The sequence below is a fragment of the Natator depressus genome, chromosome 27 (assembly GCF_965152275.1).
Source record: "Natator depressus isolate rNatDep1 chromosome 27, rNatDep2.hap1, whole genome shotgun sequence".
Taxonomy (NCBI): Eukaryota; Metazoa; Chordata; order Testudines; family Cheloniidae; genus Natator; species Natator depressus.
In genome coordinates, this window is record NC_134260.1 from 7,805,003 (window position 1) to 7,830,451 (window position 25,449).

The following is a 25,449-nucleotide window of genomic DNA, read 5'->3' on the forward strand; positions in this document are numbered from 1 at the left end:
TTCTTGCTGAAGAGATTGTTATAGTCAGTCAGTACAATGCCTTCAAGTTTGCAGTAGCCCAAAGAATCAAAAGCCAATTGGTTTTAAGTTTCCCGGATATGGTGACATTTGCTCACCAGAACTAACAGTTTCAGGATCTTGCAAAGTTGATCGATATTGGAGGAACATTCCTAGCATCAAGTGCAGACTGTGAGCATGGCTTTAGCTTAATGAACACTCTAAAAAACAAACTATGGAATCGTTTACAAGTAGATCATTTGGACATGCTGATGTGTATTAAGAGTTACCAGCTGGATGGAGGACTGATAGATCTGGACAGAGTTTATATTGAATGGGCAAATGAAAAAGATCGCAGGGAAAAACAGTAAGGTTAGTTCAGCAGTCTTTGACATTTCGACCAATAAGGAAATTAAAATGCATGTGTAATTACATATCTTATTCTTGGCGGATAATCATTTATTGATATTTTTTAGGAAAATTTTAAATTTAAAACACAAACTTGTTTTTCTTTTACTTATGATGTCGCTATCTGAAAACCCACGTAAATTGACACAAATTGCAAAATAAAACTTTTTAAATGTATAAGCATTTTACTCGCTTGGGCGCATTTGCCTCACGGCGCACAAATTTGAACTCTGCTTCAAAAATTTGCACAGAAGAAACTTTTTGCGCACACGGCCTGTCAGATATCCGACGGACGGTTGCTGGTGGCCCCTGTCACATAGCGAGCCTCTGCGTGTGACCCCCCCCCCCGCCTTAAACATTAAACACACTTTTTATGTGTTAACACCATTGTAAATGCTGGCGGCAAAGCAGGGTTTGGGGTGGAGGCTGACAACTCACGACCCCCCCCCCAATGTAAGACCCTTGTGATCCCCCAGGGGTCCCGATCCCCACTTTGAGAACCCCTGGAGAGCGTCTATGGGGGCTGGGTGGCTCCACTGAGCCCGAGGTCACCTCCGCCCATCCTCTCGTGCAGCCTCAGCCGTCCCCAGTGCGCATGACACGCAGCAGCGCGGTGACGTCATCCCGTCCCATCCGCACGCACGTTCCCCTCCCCCTCCCGGTAACGGGGGAAGAGGCGGCTGGAGCCGGCGGAGCTCGAGCGGCGAGTGAGTCGGGGGGAGGGGAGAGCCGCGGGGCGGCCCCGCATCGCGTTTCCCCGCGGGGCCTGGCGAGCGGGGCCTGCTTCCGGCGGGTGGGGGGCCGCGGCCTAGGGCGGCTGGCGGCGCCCGGGCCTGCCCCGGACAAAGGGCCCGCCCCCTGCTCGAGGCTCCCCGCGTCCCTCAGCCTTAGCGGGCGGCGTGTGGGGGTGAGCTGCCCCCTCAGCCCCCGGGCGCAGGGCCCCCAAGAGAGGGGGCGGGGCCTCCTGCTGCTGCTTCAGCTCAGCCACCCCCCCCCGGGGCAGCGCGGGTCTCTCCCTCCCCCCCCCCGCGAGCTACAGCGGCCCCCCCCCCGGGGCAGCGCGGGTCTCACCCCCCCCCCCCCCGAGCTACAGCGGCCCCTTCCCCCGCCCCCCCCCGGGGCAGCGCGGGTCTCACCTCCTCCCCCCCACCGCGCACCGAGCTACAGCGGCCCCCTCCCGCCCCCCGGGCAGTGCGGGTCTCCCCCGCCCTCCCTCCCCGCATTGAGCTATAGCGGGTTTCAGAGTAGCAGCCCTGTTAGTCTGTATCCGCAAAAAGAAAAGGAGTACTTGCGGCACCTTAGAGACTAACAAATTTATTTGAGCATAAGCTTTCGTGAGCTACAGCTCACTTCATCGGATCCAATGAAGTGAGCTGTAGCTCATGAAAGCTTATGCTCTGATAAATTAGTTAGTAGTCTCTAAGGTGCCACAAGTCGTCCTTTTCTTTTTATGAGCTATAGCGGTGTCCTTTATCCCCTAGGGCAGTGCAGGTCTCATCCCCAGCTCGAGCTAGGGCAGGCCTTCTCCCACGCAGGGCGGCATGGATCTCACCCCCAAACTGAGCTACAGCCTCTTCCCCGCACTCCTTAGGGCAGCCTGGATCTCACCCCCACACCGAGCTACAGCAGCCCCCTCCCTCCTGAACAGTACCTACCTCATGCCAAATCGAGCTACAATGTCCCCCTTTCTCCCAGAATAGCGTGGATCTCCTCCCCAAACCAAGCTACAATGTCCAACAGACCCCATGCAGGGCAGCATGATCGCTTGGGTGGGGGGGGGATGTAGGATATTCTCACTCACTTGCCCCACAAGCTTGGATCATGGGGTAGGGAGGGGGAGACAGGTGATGCGTTTAGCCTTCCCCACTGTGGGAAAGGATGCTGCAAGTGTAGTTTTGCTCTCTTCCCCCATCCCATTCTCCCCCCCCCCCCCCCCCCCAGTACCTGACTGGGCAGTCTTTACTGCGGGAAGGTGGAGGGGTGCAGTGTGGTTCTCTTCTCTTTTTTGACCCTCCCCCCATACAGACACCATCCCCAATTGGGTGATTTCTGGCGGAAGGAGACTGCAGTGTGGTTTTCCTCTCTTTCCCCATATACACACCATCCCTGACTGGGTGACGGGGAGAACAGGTGGGTGCAGTTTGTTGTCCCACTCCTTCCTCAAATTTAGGATGATCCATGAGAAGGAAGGCTGCAGTGTTCCTTCCTTCCTGTCTTTTCAAGGCAGAATGATCTGGCGGGGGGATACTACTGCAATCCCATTCTCCGTCCACCCACCCAGTGTAGGATCTTTCACAAGGCAAAATGATCTTAGGAGTTAGGAGGCCAGAGTGTCTGTCCCCTTCCCAATCCTCAAGGCATATAATCCCAAAGGGACAAAGTTTCACCCTCTTTTCTCTTAATCAGTACATTTTCTAAAGTGTGGTGAACTGGGGGTGTGGAGACTGCTGTGGTGTTCCTGCTCTTAAAGGCAAGGTGGCCTCCAGAGAAGATGCGGTCATCAGCGTCTCTTTTCCCAAAATTATGTTAATTGGGGAAATCTGCACACACCTCTGTCTATCTTTAGGGTTTTCTACTGCAGCTTGTCACTGTGATGTCTGAGCACCATCCACATAAAAAAATCAATAGCAAAGACTTGAGTAGACTTCATAATCAAGTGTAGCAGATTGTTCTGCAGAGTGTTGTGTTTCTGATTGTACTTGATATATGCTTTTCCAGTTTTCTTTTATTCACACAGTGAGAAAACAGCCTTACAAACTGATTTAATATTAAAAAATATTACAATTCATGAAGTACAGCACAAGCAACAAAAGCCAAGTGTTCCACAATTCAGGCGTTTGTCACATATCAGCAGGTCTGAAGCTTGAGAACTGTGTTGGTGCAAGTGGGAAGAACAGATTATTGGAGTCAAGCTTCTACCATGGAGAGCAGAGGAATGATTTTTTTCCAAAAATGACCTAGAGAGCTCCATATTCTAGACTTTTAGATTTGTTGAGCAGATTCCAAACTGGTAAATGCTTTGTGTTGGAGGTAGTATACAGAATTTACTCTCAGATTTGCCAGTTATTTCTCTTAGCTATGCACCTTAATGTCATTGAAGGGGTCCCAGTGAATGCAGAGAGTTGTCTAATAAGACTGCTAAACTAGGAGCCCTCTGACTATAACACACTTAAAAGGGCTGTGCATCATGCCCCCCCCCCTTTTTTTTTGTGCCTTGAAGGTATGACTTTAGTTGCCCAAGCATTGGGAAAATACTAAACTTCATGGAATCAGGGTCAAATCCTAGCAGCATCAACAACTGAGCCCTTCATCCTCCTGACATGGAAAAGTGAGTTCTGTGCAAACAGATTGGGTGGGAGTCTTTCAGATGTGACCTCAAGAACTGAGGTGCTGTCTACTCTGTGTGTATCTTAAATATCCTAAGGCACACCTCTTAAGTGAGGCTTGACTTTGTGTTCTTGACCAACATTTCCCCTCCCCCTACGGTGGTGTGGTTTGCTATGTGCTATCTGCCCTCCTCTCTAAAGGTGGCTGGATTTCAGCTGTGCAGTATTTACAAAGCTATAACACATTCAGGGATGGGACTGTATAAAAATGCAAAATATTTATTCAGTTGACTTTCCATTTCTCCTCCCGTATCGGTTCTTGTGTTCAGGGACCTCGCCTTGGGTTTATTTGTCTATCTTGGATTGTAAAATCTACAGGACAGGAATGTTTGTTAAGCATTGTGTTAACGGGTGATAGACTATTTTATCTATAAACCTGGTAACATGTATTTCTTTTTGATTGATGGAACTTTTTGAGCGATGTAATATTTTGGACAGCAACCTGTTCATTTTTCTTTAATGAAAAGTGAATATATTAATATTTTCAGTAGAGGAACAAAGCCAAAATCCTAGTTGGGGTTATCTTCTCAAACATCCATCTCCAGATGACTGTAGGAAGCCCTGGTCAAAGGAATTTGTGCCTTTTGTATCTGGCAAACTATAACAGAGGGGATGTTAACTTGTATATTCTGACCGTAACAGAGAGATTGCTGACATCATGAACTGGAACAAAGGTGGGCCTGGCACCAAAAGAGGCTTTGGTTTTGGAGGATTTGCCATAGCCCCTGGAAAGAAAGAGGAACCAAAACTCCCTTCACAGTCCCATAGTGCTTTTGGAACACCTGGCTCTTCAGCTGCGTTTGGGAAGTCAGCACCGCCTCAGCTCCCTTCTTTCTATAAAATTGGATCAAAGCGAGCAAACTTTGATGAGGAGAATGCGTAAGCTGTGCTACTTTTTTTTTGTGTGTCCTGTTTTAGATTTGGTTGTTTTACAGGTTTCAAGGAGCAAATTTCATTGATTGAAACTAACAAGCAGAGAAATAGTTTAAACTGTCTGAGCCTGGGTTTTCTTCTCAGTGAAAGGGGAATAATACCCTTCTCTATGTTGAGAGTTGTTTGTGAAGCTTATTTTAATTATTTAGATTTAAAATAATAATAAGATGCCTATTCAAGGATCTAGGCACAGTAACACATCATTAGTGGATATAATAAAATCCCAGTACATTTTAAGTAATCATTTCAGTAGGAACTTAGTCAGCCAGCCACCTACAAAAACTCCTTTCCACCCTTTCATCATTGTAGGAAGTATGCCTGTCGCCTCCTCCAAAAGCCCAAATTGCACGTCTTTTGCAGCATGTTCAAATTCAGGCTATTTTAGACCAACAGGGGGACCAAGTTCCAAAGTCTTGGAGCTCCCATGTCCTGCCAGCTTCCCCCTCTATTTTTTACAATGAGGGGAATCCAGCTTGAGCATGGGGAGAGAGGCGATTCCTCCAGTAGGCCAGTCACAGGCCATACAGGGCTTTATAGGTCATAACCAGCACCCAAAATTCCAGTCAGCCAGTGCAGTTCCTGCAGCGCTGCTATTGCATATTCCCAGCAAGATGCCCCATTCAATAAGGAAGCCACTGCATTCTGCACCTCCTGCAGTCTCTCAATGGTTTTAAGGTGTGGCTCCATGTTGAGCACTCGCAGTAGTTTAAACTGAGGTAATAACAGCATAGATAACAGTGGCAAAGTCTCCATCCAGAATAAAAAGTCACAACCTCTTAGCCATATGCACATGGTAAAAAACTGACTGGAATACTTCTGTAATACAATTGTCAAATAGCAGCTGGGAGTCTAAAATCACCCCTATGTTACAAACGCTAGCAAGATATATTCCTTCTGTCAAACGATCTGAAGTTGCCTCGTCTATAAAGAGAGAGGCTGGTCCATTCCTTAGGGCACTAGTCTGGGACTTCGGCAACCCAGGTTCAATTCCCTGCTCTGCCACAGACGTCCTATGTGACCTTTGGCAAGTCATTTAATCTCTGTGCCGCAGTTTGTTGTTTGTAGAACGTATTTAAACATATTAAAAAGATTGTGAGGCTGTCAGACACTACAGTGATTGATAGATGGATCACCACTTGCTTCCCCTTGCCCCTATCTTGTTTGGGTTGAGTTTCAACTAGCTCACTTTCATCTATACTTCAGTCTCAGCTAGACACTGGCTGAGGCACTGATCAGCATCATCCAAGTCGAACAAGATACAGTTGGATGTTGCCAGCATCCTGAAAACATTGGCCTCCTTACTAACCCTTCTTATAGTCCTATACACACATTGAGGAGGTAAAAGAATAGTGCTCTGTAGCAGAACCTGACTCTGGAGAGGGCTTGGGAAGAGGAACAGTTGTCCATAACTGCCTGCCTTACTTCAGTTACTAGCTTAATGCATTTGTACCCATATCACACCTCAACGTCCTTCAATGGAAAAAACTAGATGAATACAAAGTTTTGTTATTCACTCCAGTCAGTTATACAGAGACTCAAACCAATGGCTCTACAAACAGATAGACCCACTGCATGACTTGTTATAGCTGTGTGCTGACTTGGCCCATTACTGTGCTATAAACGACTCTCTCTTACTTGTCAGATACTTTGAGGATGAAGAGGAAGATTCCAGCAATGTTGATTTGCCATACATTCCTGCAGAGAATTCCCCCACTCGCCAGCAGTTTAATTCCAAATCGGGAGACTCTGACAGTGAAGATGATCCCTTGGAAGCATTCATGGCTGAAGTGGAGGCAAGCCCCAACTCATTAAGTGTTTATGAATTTAGGTGTTAAACTCCTCTCCAGTTAAGAGCAGGAAACATAGATAAATATACAAAAGGTTAAGGGTTATATTAGTGCTCTTCAAGGTGCTGTTTACAATAATATTGTTACATGTTGACATGGATAAGGCTGTACTTTGTATATCAGAGTCCTTGTCTATTATCTTCATGAGAATTTTAAAAAAATCCCAATTTTGCGAATACAGACTAACACGGCTGTTACTCTGAAACCAACCATTTAAGAGTGACTAAAGTCAAAAAAAATTACCAAAAGAATCATAGACATGTAAGTCTGGAAGGGAACTTGAGAGGACATCTAGTCCAGCCTGCTGCACTGAGGAAGGTCAAAAGTATACCTAGCGTGTCATCCCTGACAGGTGTTTGTCCAGCCTGTTCTTAGAAACTTCCAATGATGCGGATTCCACAGCCTCCCTTGGAAGCCTATTTCAGAGATTAACTACCCTTATAGTTAGAACGTTTTTCCTAATATCTAACCTAAATCTCTCTTGCTGCAGATTAAGTGCCTTACTTCTTGTCCTACCTTCAGTGGACATGGAGAACAGTTCATTCCTGTTCTCTTTGTAACAGCCCTTAACATATATGAACACTGTTGTTAGGTCCCCCCATAATTTTCTTTTCTCAAGACTAAACATGCCCTGTTTTTTTTCAATCTTTCCTCATAGGTGAAGTTTTCTATACCTTTTATCATTTTTGTTCTCTCTTCTGGACTCTCTCCAATCTGTCAATCTCTTTCCTGAAGTGTTGCACCAAATACTGGTTACAGTACTCCAATGGAGGTCTCACCAGTGCTGAGTAGAGTGGGACAGTTACTTTCTATGTCTTACGTATGACATTCCTCTTAATGCATCCCAGAATAATATGAGCCTTTTTCACAGCTTTTTCACTACCTCCTAGCCAGTTTATCCCCATTTTGTAGTTGTGCATCTGATTTTTTCCTTCCTGAGTTTTTTGCGCTTGTGTTTATTGAAAATCATCTTGTTGAATTCGGACCTGTTCTCCAATTTGTCAAGGGCAGTCTGAATTCTAATCCTGTCCTCCAAAGTGTTAGCAACCCCTTCCTGCTTGCTGCTATCTGCAAATTTTATAAGCATACTTTCCACTCTATTATCCAAGTCATTAATAAAAATGCTGAATAGTGCTGAACCCAGGATAGTCCCCTGCAGGATCCCACTAAATATGTCCCCCCAATTTGACAGTGGACCATTGATGACTACTCTTTGAGTACAGCCTTTCAGCCAGTTTTGCACCCACCTTACAGTAATTTCATTTAGACCACATTTCCCTATTTTGCTTATGAGAATGTCATGTAAGACTGTGTCAAAAACCTTACTAAAATCAAGACATCATGTCTATAGGCCCCCCACTAGAACAGTAACTGTGTCAAAGAAGGAAATTAGGCTGGTTTGGCATGATTTGTTCTTGACAAATCTATCTTGGTGGTTATTTGTAACCCTATTATTCTCTTGGTATTTACAAATGAATTGTTTAATAATTTGTTCCAGTATCTTTCCAGGTATTGAAGTTAGGGCTGACTGGTCTATCATGCCTTGAGTCCTTTTTGTTCCCCTTTTTAAAGATAGGTAATTTGTTTGCCATTCTCCAGGCCTCTGTGATTTCACCTGCCCTGTAAGGGTTTTCAAAAGTAATCGCTATAGGTTCTGAGAAAGCTTTAGCTAGTTCCTTAAGTACCCTAGGGTGAATGTCATCAACTCCTGCTGACTTAAATACATCTAACTTATTTAAATATTCTTTAGCATGTTCTTTCCCTATTTTGGCTTCCATTCCGTCGTCCTTGTTGTTAATATTAATTGTTACGTTTCTGATCACAATTAACCTCTTATAGTGAAGACTGAAGCAAAATAGGCATTAAACATCACAGCCTTCTTGATGTCACAAGTTGTTTGTTCTCCTTCCCCTCTAAGTAGAGGACCTCTACTTTTCGTCATCCTTCTCTTGCTGTTAATGTAGTTATAGAACCTCTTCTTATTGCCTTTTATGTCCTTTGCTGGGTGTAATTCTTTTTGTGCCCTAGCCTTTCTGATTTTGTCCCTGCGTGCTTATGCCGTTCTTTTGTACGCCTCCTTAAGCAATTTGTCCGTGTTTCCACTTTTTGTAGGATTCCTTTTTGATTATCAGGCATTAAAGAGCTCCTGATTGGAGCCATATTGACTTCTTCTTTCCTTCTTCCTATCTTTCCCTTCTATTCTTCCTGTCTTTTCTTTGCATTAGGGTAGCTTGCTGTTGCACCTTTAATATTCTCTCTTTGAGAAACTGCCAGCTCTCATGAACTCCTTTTTCCCTTAGATTTTCTTCCCATGGGACCTTACCTACCAATTCTCTGAGTTTAACATCTGCTTTTTTGAAGTCCATTGTCTTTATTCTGCTCCTGTCCTTCCTTTCCTTAGAATCATGGAATCTATCATTTCATGATTACTTTCACCCAAATTGCCTTCAACCTTCAGATGAACTATAACATCGCCAAAGATCTAACCAGGCAGTACAACACCATTCATTGTAAGTAATAAAGGTAGTATTTTAAGCTTTTTTGTTACTTTGATCTTAATGACTTATGCCTTGGCATCAACTCTGCTAGCTGCAATTATGTTTAAAGACAATTGGTGCTACCTGGATTCTAGCACAGCTTTCCTGATCGATGTGTGAAGAAAACTGTTTTTAAGAACAGCATTGGAAAACGTTGGCCTGGGAACTCCCAAAGGATTAGTCAGTGGCATGATATGGTTAGCATAATAGGACATGGAATGAGAGACTGCTGAATCCCAAAAGTGCTGTGGCATGATGGAATAACCTATCTCTGATTACTTTGGTCCTATTACAATATGACTGACTCTTTTTTCCCGCTTCAGATTTATCATCATGTTTTGTAAGGTCATTCATCACTTTGTATAAACAACATTGCAATAAGGATTTTTCCTTTCCAAGCTTTATCCTTGTGGTTGTTATGTGATACAATTCTGTGTCCTCTTAGGATCAAGCAGCTCGAGACATGAAGAGACTTGAAGAGAAAGACAAGGAAAGAAAGAATACAAAGTAAGCTCTCTTCTGTATCTCTCAGATCCTGCCTTGTAAGGGTGTTTAGAGCATTTCAAGGCTTATAAAAACCATCTTCTCCATTTTACATTAAACTTAATTGGTTGTTTAGATCCATGTCATGTAAATATAGTGAATAACCAGAGCATAGAATCCCTTCCAGTGGCTGTAAAGTTTTGTGCAGTAAAATAGCATCAGATGATAGATTAGCAGAATCCTTTGAGGCACCCCAAAACAAAACATACTGGAAGATTTACTTATAAGAAAACAAACCAGGCTTTTATTTTATTTGGGAAGGATCACCAACGCCTTTTCTTCCCTCCCTGTACTCAAAGTCCCTACATTGCAGCAACCATCTACACAAGCCAAGGAAAACTGGGTATAGCTCCCTACAAAGCCAGTCACTGTCTTCCTGAGCAATATCCAAAGGACATTGTTCCCAAGTGTGATTCAGGTACTCTTTGCCCAGCAATCCCAGGCCATGCAAACCTAGAGACTGAGGGATTAAACTGAGATCCTTGCATGCCAATGCATTGCATTGCTACTACTTTGCCAGACGGGCCCAGATGAAGCTATTTGTTTCCCCAGTGATTAGGAATGTTTGGTTTTGCCTAAAACCATATTTATTAGAATAGATGGCTCCTTTGGGATCATCTGGTGAAAGAACCATTGCAGCACAGACAAATTTAGAAATAAACACAATTTTGCAATAAATACTGTGATTCTTCTAAACCTAGTTCAGGGGTTAAGAACAGTGCCACATGCTGCTCCCCACAGTTGGGAAATTTTGAGCTCAGAAGCAGATTTACAAGGGGGGAGATTGCTTGTCTGTCTTGATCAAGTGAAATAACTATGTACCATTGATACTTGATGTGAACATCAAATGTGTTAATATAGTCTATATTGCATGGCGTTGATCAGGTTGTTCATAGGCCTGAAACAGAACACTGGATCCAAACCACCACCGACTTTGGGGAAGCCCTTAACTGGATTCAAACTTCCTGGTTCCTGTCCCTCTCTAGTTATGGGCTTGTAATAACATCTTTTGGTAACGCCAGGGACTTAAACCAAAATGCTCACTTTTCAAAAACTTTCACAGTAGAATCCACATCAAAGAATTCCTAATCTTCAGCCATGCTAGTGGAAGTAAAAGAAGTTTGTGCAGGATTATTTATTATGAAAACTCCTGTGGGTTGGGATTATACGCTGATTTAATTGCTGCTTGATATTGTTAGTGTTGTGTCTTCCACTAAAGCATGGAGCTCATCACTACTCAAGTGACAATACAGAGCTGGGTATGTGGAACATTTGCAGGGAAGTTTGTTTCTCCGCTTGTTTTTCCAGGGGTATTCGAGATGACATTGAAGAGGAAGATGACCAAGTGAGTTCCTATGCAGTCTTTCTATCTATTTTATCCCCCCAAAATCTAACTACTTAGGTACAAGCAAAACTTGAATACCATTTGAAACAAACTTGGAAGTTCATCGAGAGAGTCTACTAGTTTCCCTTTTGTCCCTGCCTTTCCAGATGCTTTAGAAAAGAAATAAAGAATATTGGGAGAAAAATCTCACAGTTCCTTAACTTGTATGTGAGAGGATCTTTCAGCTGATATGGTTTAAAATACACATAGTTTTCAATACCTCTGGGCCTCATCTAAACTGGTTATAGTAATATCTTTTATTTATATTGGTTCCACACCCTCCCCCCGCCACCCCCCAAAAAAAGAGAAGAACAGAAAGGAAAAGAAATGGGAGGGAGAGGAGAGTGATGTCTCGGTTTCCATCTGTTAGGAATAAATGAAAGGTTTCTAGAAAGTTAGACCAAATCTTTTTAAATTTGTCTGAGATCCCTCTTCCCAGAAACATTACCCACTCATCAGCTGCTAGGTCAGCCAAGTTGCTGTGCTGAGCTTCTATGCCTGGAGGCAGTTTGTTCTTCCATCTAGATCATAGTCATCTAATACAGAGCTACAGTGGAACCATGGGAAGTCACTCTGATGACTTGTCAGCCAAATTTTGTCACTCTTTGGGGGCAGAGATCATCTTTTCCTCTCTATGCATAATTAGGGCCCCAGTCCCGTATTAGGCAATACAATAAGGTCATGTCTACACTTACGCTTACTGTGCAGCAAGCTGGAGTTTGAGTCAACAACACACCAGCATGCTGCTTACTAAGTCTTTGGGTGAACTCTGCTGGAATGTCCTAAAAGTTCCCTGCTATGCTTTGCAGTAGGGTCCACATGGACACTTACTGTGCAGCATGCTGGGACTGCTGCAGTTTTACACCCAACTTGCCGTGCAGTACGTGTACTTGTAGATGTGCCCTAACACAGATAATAAATGAAGAAAAGAGACTTCATTTCAAAATGTACTTTATTCATTTATTTGACATGTCCTAATTATTTGATACTTTGTGATTTGTTAGTAACTATTCTGTTAGTTTCAGTAATGTAGGACCACACCAATGTGCTGTAACTATATACATTTGAGTGAAGCTAATTTATGCATGCAAATACCTGAGACTATGCAAATTATATGCACAGATGGTTAGTTAAGCAGCTAACTGGCCTGTTGAATGCACATGCGAAAGTTAGACAAGTGAAAACATTTGCATGCAGGTACATGCACTGGACTTTGGAAATCTGGCCCCTGAATCTTTGCTGAGAAGTCAGATGAGACGCCCATTTCCCCATGAGAATGTTTTGGTTTGCAGATTAACAGTGAGAGCTAAATGAGTCTCTACAATAGATGTGCATCTTTGTTAGATGTGTAGGGTGGGATCTTCCAGTGCCTTCAGTGAATTCCAATTTGTGCCTCTCTTTTGGAATTGTTTCTTTCCCATTTAAATGGGGTGTTGACGGTCCATTAGTACATTGAAGCAAAACACCTTTTCCTCACTCAGAGGATCGTTGGGGGAGGTGAAAAATAAACATTTGAGGCATTTTAGGGGGGGTGTTTAAAAAAAATAATTGAACGTATAGTGACTTTTTGTTCAAAATTCCATGTTTAAAAGGCGGCAGCATTTGTTCTGTAGTCTTTGTGGATGTAAGAATAGACCCTGCCATTTAATAAAGCATAACACATGACAGTTCTTGGTACAAACATTTCTTAATCAGTCTTTTGAAGAAGAAAAAAGTTTTTAAAGCATTTTGTGGTACTAAGTGAACATTATAGCAGCTTTCTTCATTTCTTCTGATTCTTTCCTCTGGATTTTACTACTATTGCTGTTTACTAGAAGAGCCAGTTCTAGTGAACATGTTGTCCTTCAATGGTAGGTGTTAAAGCGAGCGACCATCTAATATATGCACCAGTTAAGCAAAAATACAGTAGTATTTCTCCCATTGTATTTGGGTGTGATTTTACTGATGTGTTTTGCTGCAGGAAGCTTATTTTCGCTACATGGCAGAAAATCCTACTGCTGGTGTGGTCCCAGAAGAGGAAGAGGATAACTTGGAATATGATAGTGATGGGAATCCAATTGCGCCATCCAAAAAAGTCATAGATCCTCTTCCACCTATTGATCATTCAGAGGTAGGGATGGAGTTTCTTCTACTGGGTTTTAACTTAAGGAATTTGTGTGTTCGTCAGCCTAATGAGCCAGATTTGTGGAGCACCTCAAAATAGCTACCTGATTGGAAGGTTTAAGTTAGCTAACAGTTATTTTAAAATTCATCTTGATCTGTTTGAGGTAATTGAGCAGAAAAGAACTAGGGGATTACAGGTGAGAGTTAAAAGGAAAAGAGTGGTAAGAAATTGAGGTAGTATTTTACAGAATGATGAATAAGCGGCAGGGATGTCCAGGGCAGTAGTGGAGTCAAGAATTTGAAATTAATTCAAATAAACAATCATCCTCCCAGCCCAGCTGTGGGCTAACTTCAGGGATAATTAAGACTTTGCTCAGAAAAGGACAAACCTTCCTGCCAAAATCTAGTGTACAGAATGGATTCTTGACTCGTAGACTAACTGTGAGTATTTGAACCTGCAGATTGAATACCCTCCGTTTGAGAAGAACTTCTACGAGGAGCACGAAGAAATCAGCAGCCTCACCCCACAGCAAATAGTGGAACTACGACATAAATTGAATTTACGGGTAAGCTGGAAACCAGACCATACTCCCAGGGCCCCCCACTTTCACCCCTTGGGATCACTTTAGTAGTTATTATGCCCAAGACTTTCACAAAGGACAGTGATTTTGAGACCACTTGAGACACCTAACGGGGTCTGATTTTCAGAGAGCAGGTGCTCAGCACTTCCTGAAAGTTAGGGCCCTTTGGACACCCAAGACCATCAGTTACATTTGAAAATCTTAGCCAATGTATTTCAAGTGCAGTTTACATTTCCTAAAGGGTTTGTATGTACTCAATATGGGTATGGTACATGTCTGCAAATACGAGGAAACCAGTGTCCTTCATTTATATTAAACATGCTTGCCCATTGGTCTAGGCACATTATAAAAAAACCCATCTCATTTATCTAACAACATTAAAACTCTGTCTAGCTCACTCAACCTATGCATAGAGGAATAAAGTAAAATGTATTAGTATATGCTTTCAGAAGTTCCACACTAGTTTAGTGGCATAGTTAAGTTTAGGGATGTTGCTTTGTGTTTATAAATCTGGGAGTTTAATAACTCTGGTTCCCGAGGAAGCAGTTTGCTTGCCATAGAAAACAAAAACAGAAGTAGTACAGTCACATTCTCCTGAATTAGACTAAGGTATTGTGTCGTGGAGAAATGAAACTATAGTAATGTTTGATAAGTGAATCCGTGCTCTGTCATTTGTGCTCTGTCCTGGGACGCCTTTGGAATTCAGATGCTCAGTGTCATTTATTTTGAGGTTTGGTTTTTTTTGTAATGGTAAAATATTAAATACAATTAACCATTTCAAACCTAATTTAATTGTTCAAACTCATTCCTTCATTATGCAATAACAGTTCTGTGTTGAATCCAGAGCAGTAATCTTTTTCATGCTGTGTATGCCCAGTTCCGCAGTTTTTTATCCTATGCAGTAAATAAAAAATAACTGAGATGATCTACCTCTGAGAGTCAGAATGCCTGGATATGGGTCCCAAGTAAATCACTGTATGAGTTAGGCAGACTATTTAACTTCTTTCTCATTAGTTTCCCCGTTTGTAAAAAAGTTGTATTATCCAGCTACCACACAGGGGTTTGAGAGTCTCGGGGCTTGTCTGTGCTGCCCCTCGGTTCTAGACTGTGGGGCTGTGCATAGCAGCATACCACCAAAGTGCTGTGCTGTAACTCCTCCAGTGGACACTTTAATGCAAACTTAGGAAATCTTGTACTTTGCTCCTGCAACATCTACCTGGAAGAGTTACAAGACAAAGCTTTGGTGTACGCTGCTATTCGTGTTCCTGTAGTCCAAAATGCTCCAAACTTGTATCTTATGGCTTTTACACTGCATTAACCTTATGTCTGTCAAAATGAAAATGTGCCACCTTCTGATACAAAAATGTTATGTTAATTTTGTGTAAAGACTTCTCTGCTTTTTTCTTTCCAATTCCTAGTTTTTATTTTGTACTGTACATTTATCTCTTTATTTCTAGGTCTCTGGTGCCGCTCCCCCCAGACCTGGCAGTAGTTTTGCTCATTTTGGATTTGATGAACAGCTTATGCATCAAATTCGGAAATCTGAGTATACCCAGCCCACTCCTATACAATGTCAGGTGAGTACTGTTACTTCCTATTCCTCTAGCACTAAAAGCAGAAGAGTTGTGGGCAAAAATGACCCTTAGTCCACATGAAGCTGTGAGCAATTGTGATCACCTATATTAAGCTATCCTAAAGAATAATTTACATACATCCTTGCAAATCACTTTAATCTTATTTTTAAAAATAGGTTTACCTGTTACTTTAAATATCAACTGTAAATAAAGTCCCCAGTCTTTTTTTTAATTGGCCCCCCCATGAGGATTTGTAGCAGGTGTGAGCCATTATCCTGTTGCTTAGGGGAATATATAGCACTGCTAAATGTTCCCTTTTTATATTTACTGTGTTGCTTTAAAAATAAGTGTTGAACAAAATGAACAAAGAACAGCACATTGAGAACCTCATACTAGCAAACAGTTCACACCTAACTAGCACCATGAGCAGGATTGTTTTTTGGTTTTGTTTTGGGTTTTTTGGCTATTGGAATTGTATCCCATTGCCTCAGTGAAGTGGGCCCACCTGTATTGCAGTGCATGTGCAAGGGATTCTACTGCATACACAGCCGGTTAGAACAGGAGAGCGAGACTGTCAGTCAGTAGCTTAAGGTTATAGCGAACCTTGCTGTGGTTGCATTTTTTTATATTTTAAGAAACGCAGTAAATATATGGTTTCAGAGTAGCAGCCGTGTTAGTCTGTATCCGCAAAAAGAACAGGAGTACTTGTGGCACCTTAGAGACTAACAAATTTATTAGAGCATAGATAGATCCGATGAAGTGGGCTGTAGCCCACGAAAGCTTATGCTCTAATAAATTTGTTAGTCTCTAAGGTGCCACAAGTCCTCCTGTTCCTTTTTTAGTAAATATATGGGATTTTTTAAAGTTAAGTCTATCATTGATAAAATTCCTCAGACTTTGCTGTGTTTAGGAGTTGGTGTATGCCAGATTAGTCTATATTGCGGCGTATAAGTGTCTCTGCTGCTGAAAAATGCTGGATTGGCAGCACTTAGGGGTAAAGTGAGTACATCAAAGATTAGTACTGGTGTAGTATGGTCAGGAGCAGTGAAAGTTTCTCTTCACCACCCCACCAGTGTGCCTACATCTGGACCAAGAGGGAGGGGACACATCCTAGAGAGCATTGTTCAGTCTCTTGACCCCTCTGCTAAGATTCAAAAGGAATTTCAATTGTGTTTGTGATATGCATATTTATGCACTGTGTACTGTACTGAACCCTTGCCATTTATTTCACATAGGCCACAAAACAGCCCTGAAGTGCTAATAACTTCAGTCCTCTAACAAGTTCATCCAGACTGAACTTGGCAACCTAGATATGGAAGTGTGTATAGCCTGTTACCAATCCCTTGTGCCATCTTGTCCCCCTGATTGTATGGGCTTTCAATCTTTCTGCTTTATCAGGCTATATATGTGTTAGCTGACACATGGGCTTAGAATGTGTTTTTATTTTCAGGGTGTTCCAGTTGCATTAAGTGGCAGAGACATGATTGGCATAGCTAAGACTGGCAGTGGGAAAACCGCAGCCTTCATCTGGCCAATGTTGATCCACATCATGGATCAAAAGGAGCTGGAGCCAGGGGATGGTCCCATTGCAGTGATCGTGTGCCCAACCAGAGAGCTTTGCCAACAGGTAGGTACATAGTATATTTGTTAGCACTGTTTCCTCATAGAACATGGCAGATCTCTGTGCAAGAGAAATTAGCAGATAAACTGCAATAGTCTGCTGAAAAAGATGGAACTGTGTGTTATAACTGGTTTATAATTTAAGATAATGCTCTACACTTGTAACTCCTTTCATCCTGGGATCTCAACCAACTTTATAGATATTAACTAATTATCTAATATACCTATGAAGTGGGTTGATATTACCTCTCTTCTACAGAAGAGGAAACAAGTATAATGAGGTAAAATTACTTGCTTGAGGTCACCCAAGTCAGTGAAAGCTAGGACTAGAACGTGGGAATCTGAGCTCCCCGTCCCCTACTCTCATATCTAGACAGCACTCTTCTTGTCATGGAAATATTTGTTTGCAGTATTTTGGAGTGAGTAGCCCCAGGAGGCAGGCGTCAAATCTATAAAAAACGTATATGTTAATTACGGATTGGTACAATGCTGACCTATGCTGTATCATATTGATATTGGCATGCCCTAATACTACTAATGTCATAATAACTAATAATAATGTTAGCTATGTTTTTCCTGAATGCTGAATATACAATATAGCAATATATGCCTCAAAAGGACATTGCTGAGGTTAGGTTTCAAAGTAACAGCCGTGTTAGTCTGTATTCGCAAAAAGAAAAGGAGTACATGTTTGTAAAATTATCTGAAGTCGAAAAGTTCTGTTTAAATGCTATGGTCCAAATTCTGCAGCTGGATGCATGGATAGGTTTCCAAGTAAAGTTAATGGAAGCTTCACATATGTATTTGAGCGCAGAATTCAAGCTTGAGGATTTGTAATATGTTCCCTTGAGTTACATTAAGCCCAAATTTGAGATGGTGGGATTTAAGAATTAGATGATATTTCCAAGAGTGAGAGGCCTTTTGTTTGAGTGTCTAATCTGAGCTGTGCTTTGCTTTCTTTGCAACTTTCAGATCCATGCTGAATGTAAACGCTTTGGTAAAGCGTATAACCTGCGCTCGGTAGCCGTGTATGGAGGAGGAAGTATGTGGGAACAAGCCAAAGCTCTGCAGGAAGGGGCAGAGATAGTCGTCTGCACACCAGTAAGTATATCTTAACGATGATGGAACCTTTCTCTTTTGCCTGCACTGCGGCTTAGGGTCCTGGCTTTCTTTTAAGTTGAAATTGAGAGACATATTTTTGAAACCTGGTGATGGGGAACTCTTTCTTTAACTATTCAAGCCCTGCAGCTTTCCTTACTACGAACAGCTTAGGAGGTGCTTTAACAAACATGCCAAAAACATTGTTGAATCTGGAAACTTTGAGGGGGTAATCTCTAAATAGGACAGATGAGAAAGAACATGGTCAGATTGAGTCAGTACGAGGCATGCTTGGTACCAGCACTTGATTTCTTATCCTTGAGATTGTGATGAAAACCGTTTGAAAGTGACCAGCTCCAGTGTTGTGTTCCTGAATCAGCAGACAATGTGCAACAATAATACTGAACGGCGTGAACAGTCCATTACCTTGCTTGTGTGTTAACTCTGAAATCTAATGATAGTAATTTGAAGTTACGTTGTTAACTTTGATTCACTGCTGACCAGTTAGAAACAGCCAGCTATTTTGTAACTGTGGGCAGAACTTGAGCAGCGTACCCACCACATACTTTACACTGATTCCTGGGAGAAAGAAATAAGTGGGGAGCCGTTATATGTCAAAAATATTCACAAGTCCAATGATTTACATTTTGATCATTAAGATCAGTATTCTGTGGGTAAATGAGAAAGGACAAACTGAAAGAAACACTAGTGATTATCTGTTATGGACAACCAGAGTGAAAACAAAACATGAAAAATTTCTGGACCAATTATTGAGGAAAAGCACAGGGTATTTGACCTCTATCTAATCTATCTAATAAAGCTACATGTCTACAATTTGAAAAGTAAGAAGAGTAGAAATGTACTCTACAGTGATCCAAGGTGGTATAACTAAGTCTAAAGAGATGCAGCTAAGCGAAGGAAACTGTAGGTGGAATATCAGGGAACATTTCCTAACTGGGAGATCTGGTAGATTGTGGAAGTGGTAGAAATCATTTAATATGAGTCATTTAAAACTAGAGTCTACAAAGTACTGAAATATACTGGATGGGAGCACTTTTGTATTGCCCACCAAAGAGACCTATTCTTTCCCTTTATTTCCATTACATTGTTTGTATCCCCACAAAGCCTGTTATGATCTTCTCGCTGGTGTCAATGAGTTCAAAATTGGGCCCATTTTCTCAAGGTTTCCTGAAGTTTCTTGCATACGCTTCAGATATTCCCCTAACGTCCATTTCACTGTGCTGAGCCGTCTGAACTCTTCTGTGTACAGCGGACACAGGTCATGGGTCAGTTCTGCAGGATCTGTTGCTATATTTAAATATGTATAATCTATGTTCATTGTTGTAATATATTTTAAAGCCTGGATGTTTTATTTCTCTGAATAGAGCAGGTTTTCCCCCCAGATGTCCGTTTTATTTCTATATTGTACCAAGCCATTGTGACACATTAGCCTAGACAGGTGCTGTATATAGCTCTTCTCATGAAAAGTGAATAATTTAGCGTTTGCTCCATTTTACAGGGTAGCAGCCGTGTTAGCCTGTATCTGCAAAAAGAAAAGGAGGACTTGTGGCACCTTGGAGACTAACAAATTTATTTGAGCATAGGCTTTCGTGAGCTACAGCTCACTTCATCGGATGCATGCAGTGGAAAATATAGTGGGGAGATTTTATATACACAGAGAACATGAAACAATGGGTGTTACCATACACACTGTAACGAGAGCGATCAGGTAAGGTGAATGCATCCGATGAAGTGAGCTGTAGCTCACGAAAACTTATGCTCAAATAAATTTGTTAGTCTCTAAGGTGCCACAAGTACTCCTTTTCTTTTTGCAGGTACATTTTAGGGAATCCAGATTACTGCAACAATCATTCATTTTCAGAATGGAGATGGTTGCAACCATAATCCTCACAGTGCTACGTTGTATCTTACTTTCAACAAACAAGCTGCATTACTGCAACACCATTCTATAATTTAATGATTGTGTTGTAGTGATTACCAAAATAATGGCAGGAGTTTTATATAAGAAACTGTAGACCACTGGGCTTTGCCTCATCAGACAAGCAAGAATTCAGTCATTAGTATCCGCAAAGTAAAATTATATTTAAATAAGTCTCAAGTGAATATACAGGGCCCCAGCAAAATTTAGTGTTCCAGGTAGCTATGCCTTTAAAATCTAAGAAAATTATACTGGCATGTGTCTAGTGACAAGGTAGTGACCAGTTTAAACACTGGGTTGTCTGTTGGATGTGGGGTCTCTAGTGCATGTTTCGCTTCAAACATGAATGAAACTAAGAGTAGAGGATCATTTTGTATTGTTGCCCCTAAATGCTGGGATGGGAATTTCAAAGAATTGGGTCCCTAATTCCAAAGGCTCTTTTGAAAATCCCAGTCTTAAAACTTAGTCTGCCAGGCACACTAACTGGATGTATTTGGAATCTTACTTCCGCTGACTTGAAAATATAATTGATACAGAACTGCTGTATGAATAGCAATGGTCTGTTATAGACTGAAGCATTGAGACATTTTCTATTACAAATCTCTTTTTTAGTATCATGATGATTTATACTGAGTGAGGATTAAATACCAGAGCAGTAGCCACTTTCCTCAAAGATGCCGCTTGTTAACACCAGTGGTTCTCAAACTTTTTTGTACCAGTGACCCCTTTCACATAGAAAGCCTCTGAATGCGACCCCTCCTTGTAAATTAAAAACACTTTTTATATATTTAACACCATTATAAATGCTGGAGGCAAAGCAGGGTTTGGGGTGGAGGCTTACAGCTTGCGACCCCCTGAGGGGTCCCAGCCCCCAGTTTGAGAACCCCTATGTTACACTTAAAGGCTTGTGGATTTTAATTTTTGTTTTCTCATAGGGTCGCTTGATTGATCATGTGAAGAAGAAAGCTACCAATCTTCAAAGAGTCTCCTATCTTGTGTTTGATGAAGCAGACAGAATGTTTGACATGGGTTTTGGTATGTATTGAATGAAAGGCTCCATACAGCATAAAGTAGGGGTACACAATTTTCAATCTGAATTGGCTGCATGGAACTCCTGTAGCTTACCAGAACTTTGAAATCCATTGAGAAAAGTCTGCTTGGACAGAACCCTGGCTAGGTATGCATTTAAAGGGCATGACCTTTTAGCACTGATGAAAAGGGACCAGGCAGGTCTAGCAAAATGATCATGGGAATGGGATTCAGGAACTGCTAGGTTCTAATCCTGACTTTTACCTCCAACTTTCTGGGTGGCGTCGTGCCAGTCCCTTCACCCCGTGCCTCAGGTCTGCATGGATAAGTTGGGATGCTGTAGTAACACCTGCCTACTTCACTGAGATGTTATGTGCTTGATCAGTGCATTGAATTTGTGTACAGCTTTGCAGTGTCATTAAAGAAGGTCCGTGCCTTGATGTAGCACAGCTTTGACTCTCCAGTGGCCGAAGCAAACCAAAGAGGAGAGAGGCTTGCTAGTGTACTGTAAGAGGTGCAGGGACGTGCACTCAGATTAATTAGGAGCACAATTGAAGGGAGCTATGAAACAGCATTTTGGCAACAAACAAATGCAACCTGGAAGCAATAATAAAATAAACAACTCTTCAATCTGTTTAACTTAAATATGAAATATGGGGCATAAAAATTGCTATGGAATTGCTATCTGAGCTATTCTGCTGATTGTTGAGCAAATAAAGTAAATTAGAGCATTTTGATAGCCTCACATTTTTACTAATAACTGTTTTTTTTGCTGGGTGAATAAAATGTAATTAATTTTTTTCTATGATAATCATCATGGGAACGAGCAGGCAAGGTTTTGTGCTTGTAAATTTCCATGATAATTTGGTAAGTATGAATTACTTTTTTTTTTTAAAATGTGCCCTATATAGTTGTTTGTTTGTTTTTCTTTTTATATTGCAACTTCAAGCATGGGATTGCCATTGCTTTGTGCCCCCCATCAAAGATTATTGAACTGGAATGCTTACCTTCCCAAGCCAGTGCCTATTGTATTAGGGCCATTCAGAGTTAGGAGTGGAAGGAATTGGAGCACTACACACACTGTTCCCTCCTTTTTGGGAAGCAGCCTTGCTCAGTCTGTATCTCAGGTTAGCTCTACAGTCATGGCACTAACACTTAGGCTGGAAGTCAATCAGCCCTCTCAGAAGCTGTAATGAATGCTGTTTCACAACCAAAGGCGTACTTTTGCTTTGCAAAGTGCATCAATTTTCTGTATCTTTCTGCCAAAAACCATTTACTGTGCTATCTTCATCTGTTTCATCAGCTGGCCTGAAACACTTGCCTACTGAAGTCTCAGTTGGAGTGAGCTGGCTTCTAATAAACCATAAAAAGAAAAGGAGTACTTGTGGCACCTTAGAGACTAACAAATTTATTAGAGCATAAGCTTTCGTGAGCTACAGCTCACTTCATTGGATGCATACAGTGGAAAAATATAGTGGGGAGATTTTATATACACAGAGAACATGAAACAATGGGTGTTACCATACAGACTGTAACGAGTGACCAGGAAAGGTGAGCTATTACCAGCGGGGGGGGGGGGGGGGGGGGATAGCTTTGTTACAATTTGTATGGTAACACCCATTGTTTCATGTTCTCTGTGTATATAAAATCTCCCCACTATATTTTTCCACTGAATGCATCCTATGAAGTGAGCTGTAGCTCACGAAAACGTATGCTCTAATAAATTTTATTAGTCTCTAAGGTGCCATAAGTACTCCTTTTCTTTTTACGGATGCAGACTAACACGGCTGCTACTCTGAAACCTCTAATAAACCAATGATTAGTGAGTCTGAACAGCAAGAAACCTCTTCAGATTTTTGTTTGCTAGGGCAAAATAAATATGTATGTATGTATGTATAAAAAGTACTATGGATCCTTTACTTATTTTTTTTAAATCCACTGAACGCACAAAAAGCTTGACTAGATTTCCTTCCACTCACTAGTGAAATAGTACTAGGTTTTGATTATATGCTGTTTTTCTCTTTCCTTTCTTAGAATACCAAGTGAGATCAGTTGCCAGCCATGTGCGCCCTGACAGACAAAGTAAGTACAAGCATGTTTCAAAACAAACTACCACAGGGTAAAAGCTAGGAAGAGGCATTGATATTTAGTAGTTAGAGCAAGAGTCTTGGAGCCAGGATTCCTGGATTCTATTTCCAGCTTTGCCACTGACTCATTCTCTGACCTTAGATAAGTCACTTGGGGCAAGACTTTCAGGAGTTCAGCTCCAGTTGTTTTCAGTGTTGTTTAATACCTAGCTCAGAGAGGAGTTGATAGACAGATGTAATATTTGATTTGCTGTGAGATCCTCTGATGGAAGCCGCCATGGGAATACAATGTGGCATTACCATCTTTCCACATCTTGTTTTTGGATAACTGAATAAATGCTCTTATTCTAGCCATTTTCCTGTATATGTATTTAAAGTATTCTGGAAAATTAATACAAGCCTGAGCTGTTTGTGCTAAGGGATTTGATGGAAATTTGCCTTAAACTTGGTAAAAGATTGACTATGACTCAGAATCCCTAATACCTAGCACAGTTTTTTTATTTCTTTTGTACAGAGCTTGTTAATAAGATCTATACAGAAGTGTTTTCATAGTACAGAAAGGGAGTGTACTCTTCAGAGAGTTCAAATAGACTTTTCCTTCCAGCTCTCTTGTTCAGTGCCACTTTTCGTAAAAAGATTGAGAAGTTGGCCAGAGATATCCTGATCGACCCGATTCGAGTGGTGCAGGGAGACATTGGAGAGGTAATCCTGCAACATTGTTTCTGAAAGAGAATTCAAAGATGGTGGAGGAAACCATCTTATTCTGTCGTCTTATGTTATTTACATTAAAGCTTAGACTACAGCTGTGGTCATTGATTGCCAGGAGGAAATATTTTGCATTCTTGAACACGAGGTCTGGAAAAAATAAGTAATGTAATTTAAAAAAACTTGTATTCTAATTTTACGATAACTCAGAAACTTTAAGGCCAGAGGGACCATCATGATCATGTCGCAGGCCACAGAATCTCACCCACCCACTCTTGTAGTAGACCCATAACCTCTGGCTCAGTTATTGAAGTCCTCAAATCTTGATCTAAAGACTTCAGGTTACAGCCATTTACTCCAGTTCAAACCAGTAAGTGACTCATGCTCCAGAGGAAGGCAAAAAAAACCCAGGATCTCTGCCAGTCTGACCTGGGGGAAAATTCCTTCCTGATTTCAAATATGGTGGAGTTAGATTCTGAGCATGTGGGCAAGAGCCACCAGCCAGACTCCTGGAAAAGAATTATCTGTAGTAATTCTCTGTAGAACTAAGCATCCTTACTGTGATAGGAGCTTTTATTAATGCCTGGAGCAACACTGATACTAAGAAAATTGCTCTAGAGAAAAAATAACTCATAAATTGCTAAGTTAAAGTCTTTCCCAGTTTGGCCATTGATTGTATTCACCATCATAGATCTAGGTGCCTAAGGTTTAGATACAGGCGTTTAATGAAAACATAATACAAGTAATAAATAAATGATAGTATTTGGTCTTTGTGGCTGTATCCCAATACTGTCTTAGGGTTCAGTACTGCTTCCATCAAAGTTGATAATTCTGCCATTACCTTCAATGGCTCAGGCCCTTAGTTCCTGGTGTAGCCTCTGATTGCCTGGAGATTAACAGGTTACTAGCCTTGTTACTGAGCTAGAAAAGATCTAGACCCCTTTTTTTTTTTTAACTTAAAACTTCGTTACATTTTGTTCTAATAAAAGTCTTTTTTTTTTCTTTCTTTTAAGTTAGTATATGTCTAATCCTGGCAACACAACACAAGTACATTTTCAGCACAGTGCATGGCAGTTTGGCATTTCAGTTTCTGTTACTATGAGACTCATATGGATGAATTCCTGTGTTTTGCCCTGAAAATGTAAAGGATCAATTAAACCTATGCACAAGTTTTACAATTGTAAGGCTCCTCATGAAACTAGTAATATAACAGCTTCCAGCTGGTTTATGTGGGGATTTTGGCTACTTACTCGCTTGGCAACAGCATAACAGCTACGTGTCAGCTAATTGTGCAAACAGGTGACAGGCATACATCTGCTTTGAAGAAATTTTGCAAGTAATATATGCAAATTGCTGAGATCTAACTGTACAGCAGGACATTTAAAAGAGAATCCTTCCCTACGGAAATCTGTACACATGCCTTCTAAGGCAACACATCCTGCCTTATGTTTTATTAATAAAGAAAATTAATGGCTGATTAAAGCCCTTTGGTTTTCAGCTTCCTGGTCAAGCATTCTGCCTTTGAGAAAAGGAACCTCTTTGCTAGCTCAGCCAGACAGTGCCCCTTCTGTTGCTGCAGGGCAATGCAGATATTCTGGTTTCTTTGGGCAAAATTATGACTGTTTTGAAAACATCCTCCTCCTTGGGACAATTTGTATCAGAGCGCGCGCACACGCAC

At 41.5% G+C, this 25,449-nt stretch overlaps 1 protein-coding gene across 2 annotated transcripts in view; it reads left to right on the forward strand.

Moving 5' to 3' along the window:
- Positions 1-1,015: 1,015 nt before the first annotated feature.
- Positions 1,016-25,449, forward strand: part of DDX42 (DEAD-box helicase 42) — a 34,187-nt gene continuing 9,753 nt past the window's right edge. The window contains exons 1-14 of one of the 2 annotated variants that reach the window (XM_074941032.1): positions 1,035-1,112; positions 2,431-2,535; positions 4,434-4,670; positions 6,367-6,517; positions 9,554-9,615; positions 10,960-10,996; positions 12,996-13,145; positions 13,600-13,704; positions 15,177-15,296; positions 16,744-16,920; positions 17,886-18,014; positions 20,886-20,985; positions 23,014-23,061; positions 23,671-23,768. In XM_074941032.1, coding sequence (XP_074797133.1) covers positions 4,450-4,670; positions 6,367-6,517; positions 9,554-9,615; positions 10,960-10,996; positions 12,996-13,145; positions 13,600-13,704; positions 15,177-15,296; positions 16,744-16,920; positions 17,886-18,014; positions 20,886-20,985; positions 23,014-23,061; positions 23,671-23,768 — 1,398 coding nt within the window. In that variant the 5' untranslated portion in view covers positions 1,035-1,112; positions 2,431-2,535; positions 4,434-4,449. Of the gene's footprint in view, positions 1,113-2,430; positions 2,536-4,433; positions 4,671-6,366; positions 6,518-9,553; positions 9,616-10,959; positions 10,997-12,995; positions 13,146-13,599; positions 13,705-15,176; positions 15,297-16,743; positions 16,921-17,885; positions 18,015-20,885; positions 20,986-23,013; positions 23,062-23,670; positions 23,769-25,449 lie in introns of both variants that reach the window. The other variant, XM_074941031.1, reaches the window with a different exon arrangement.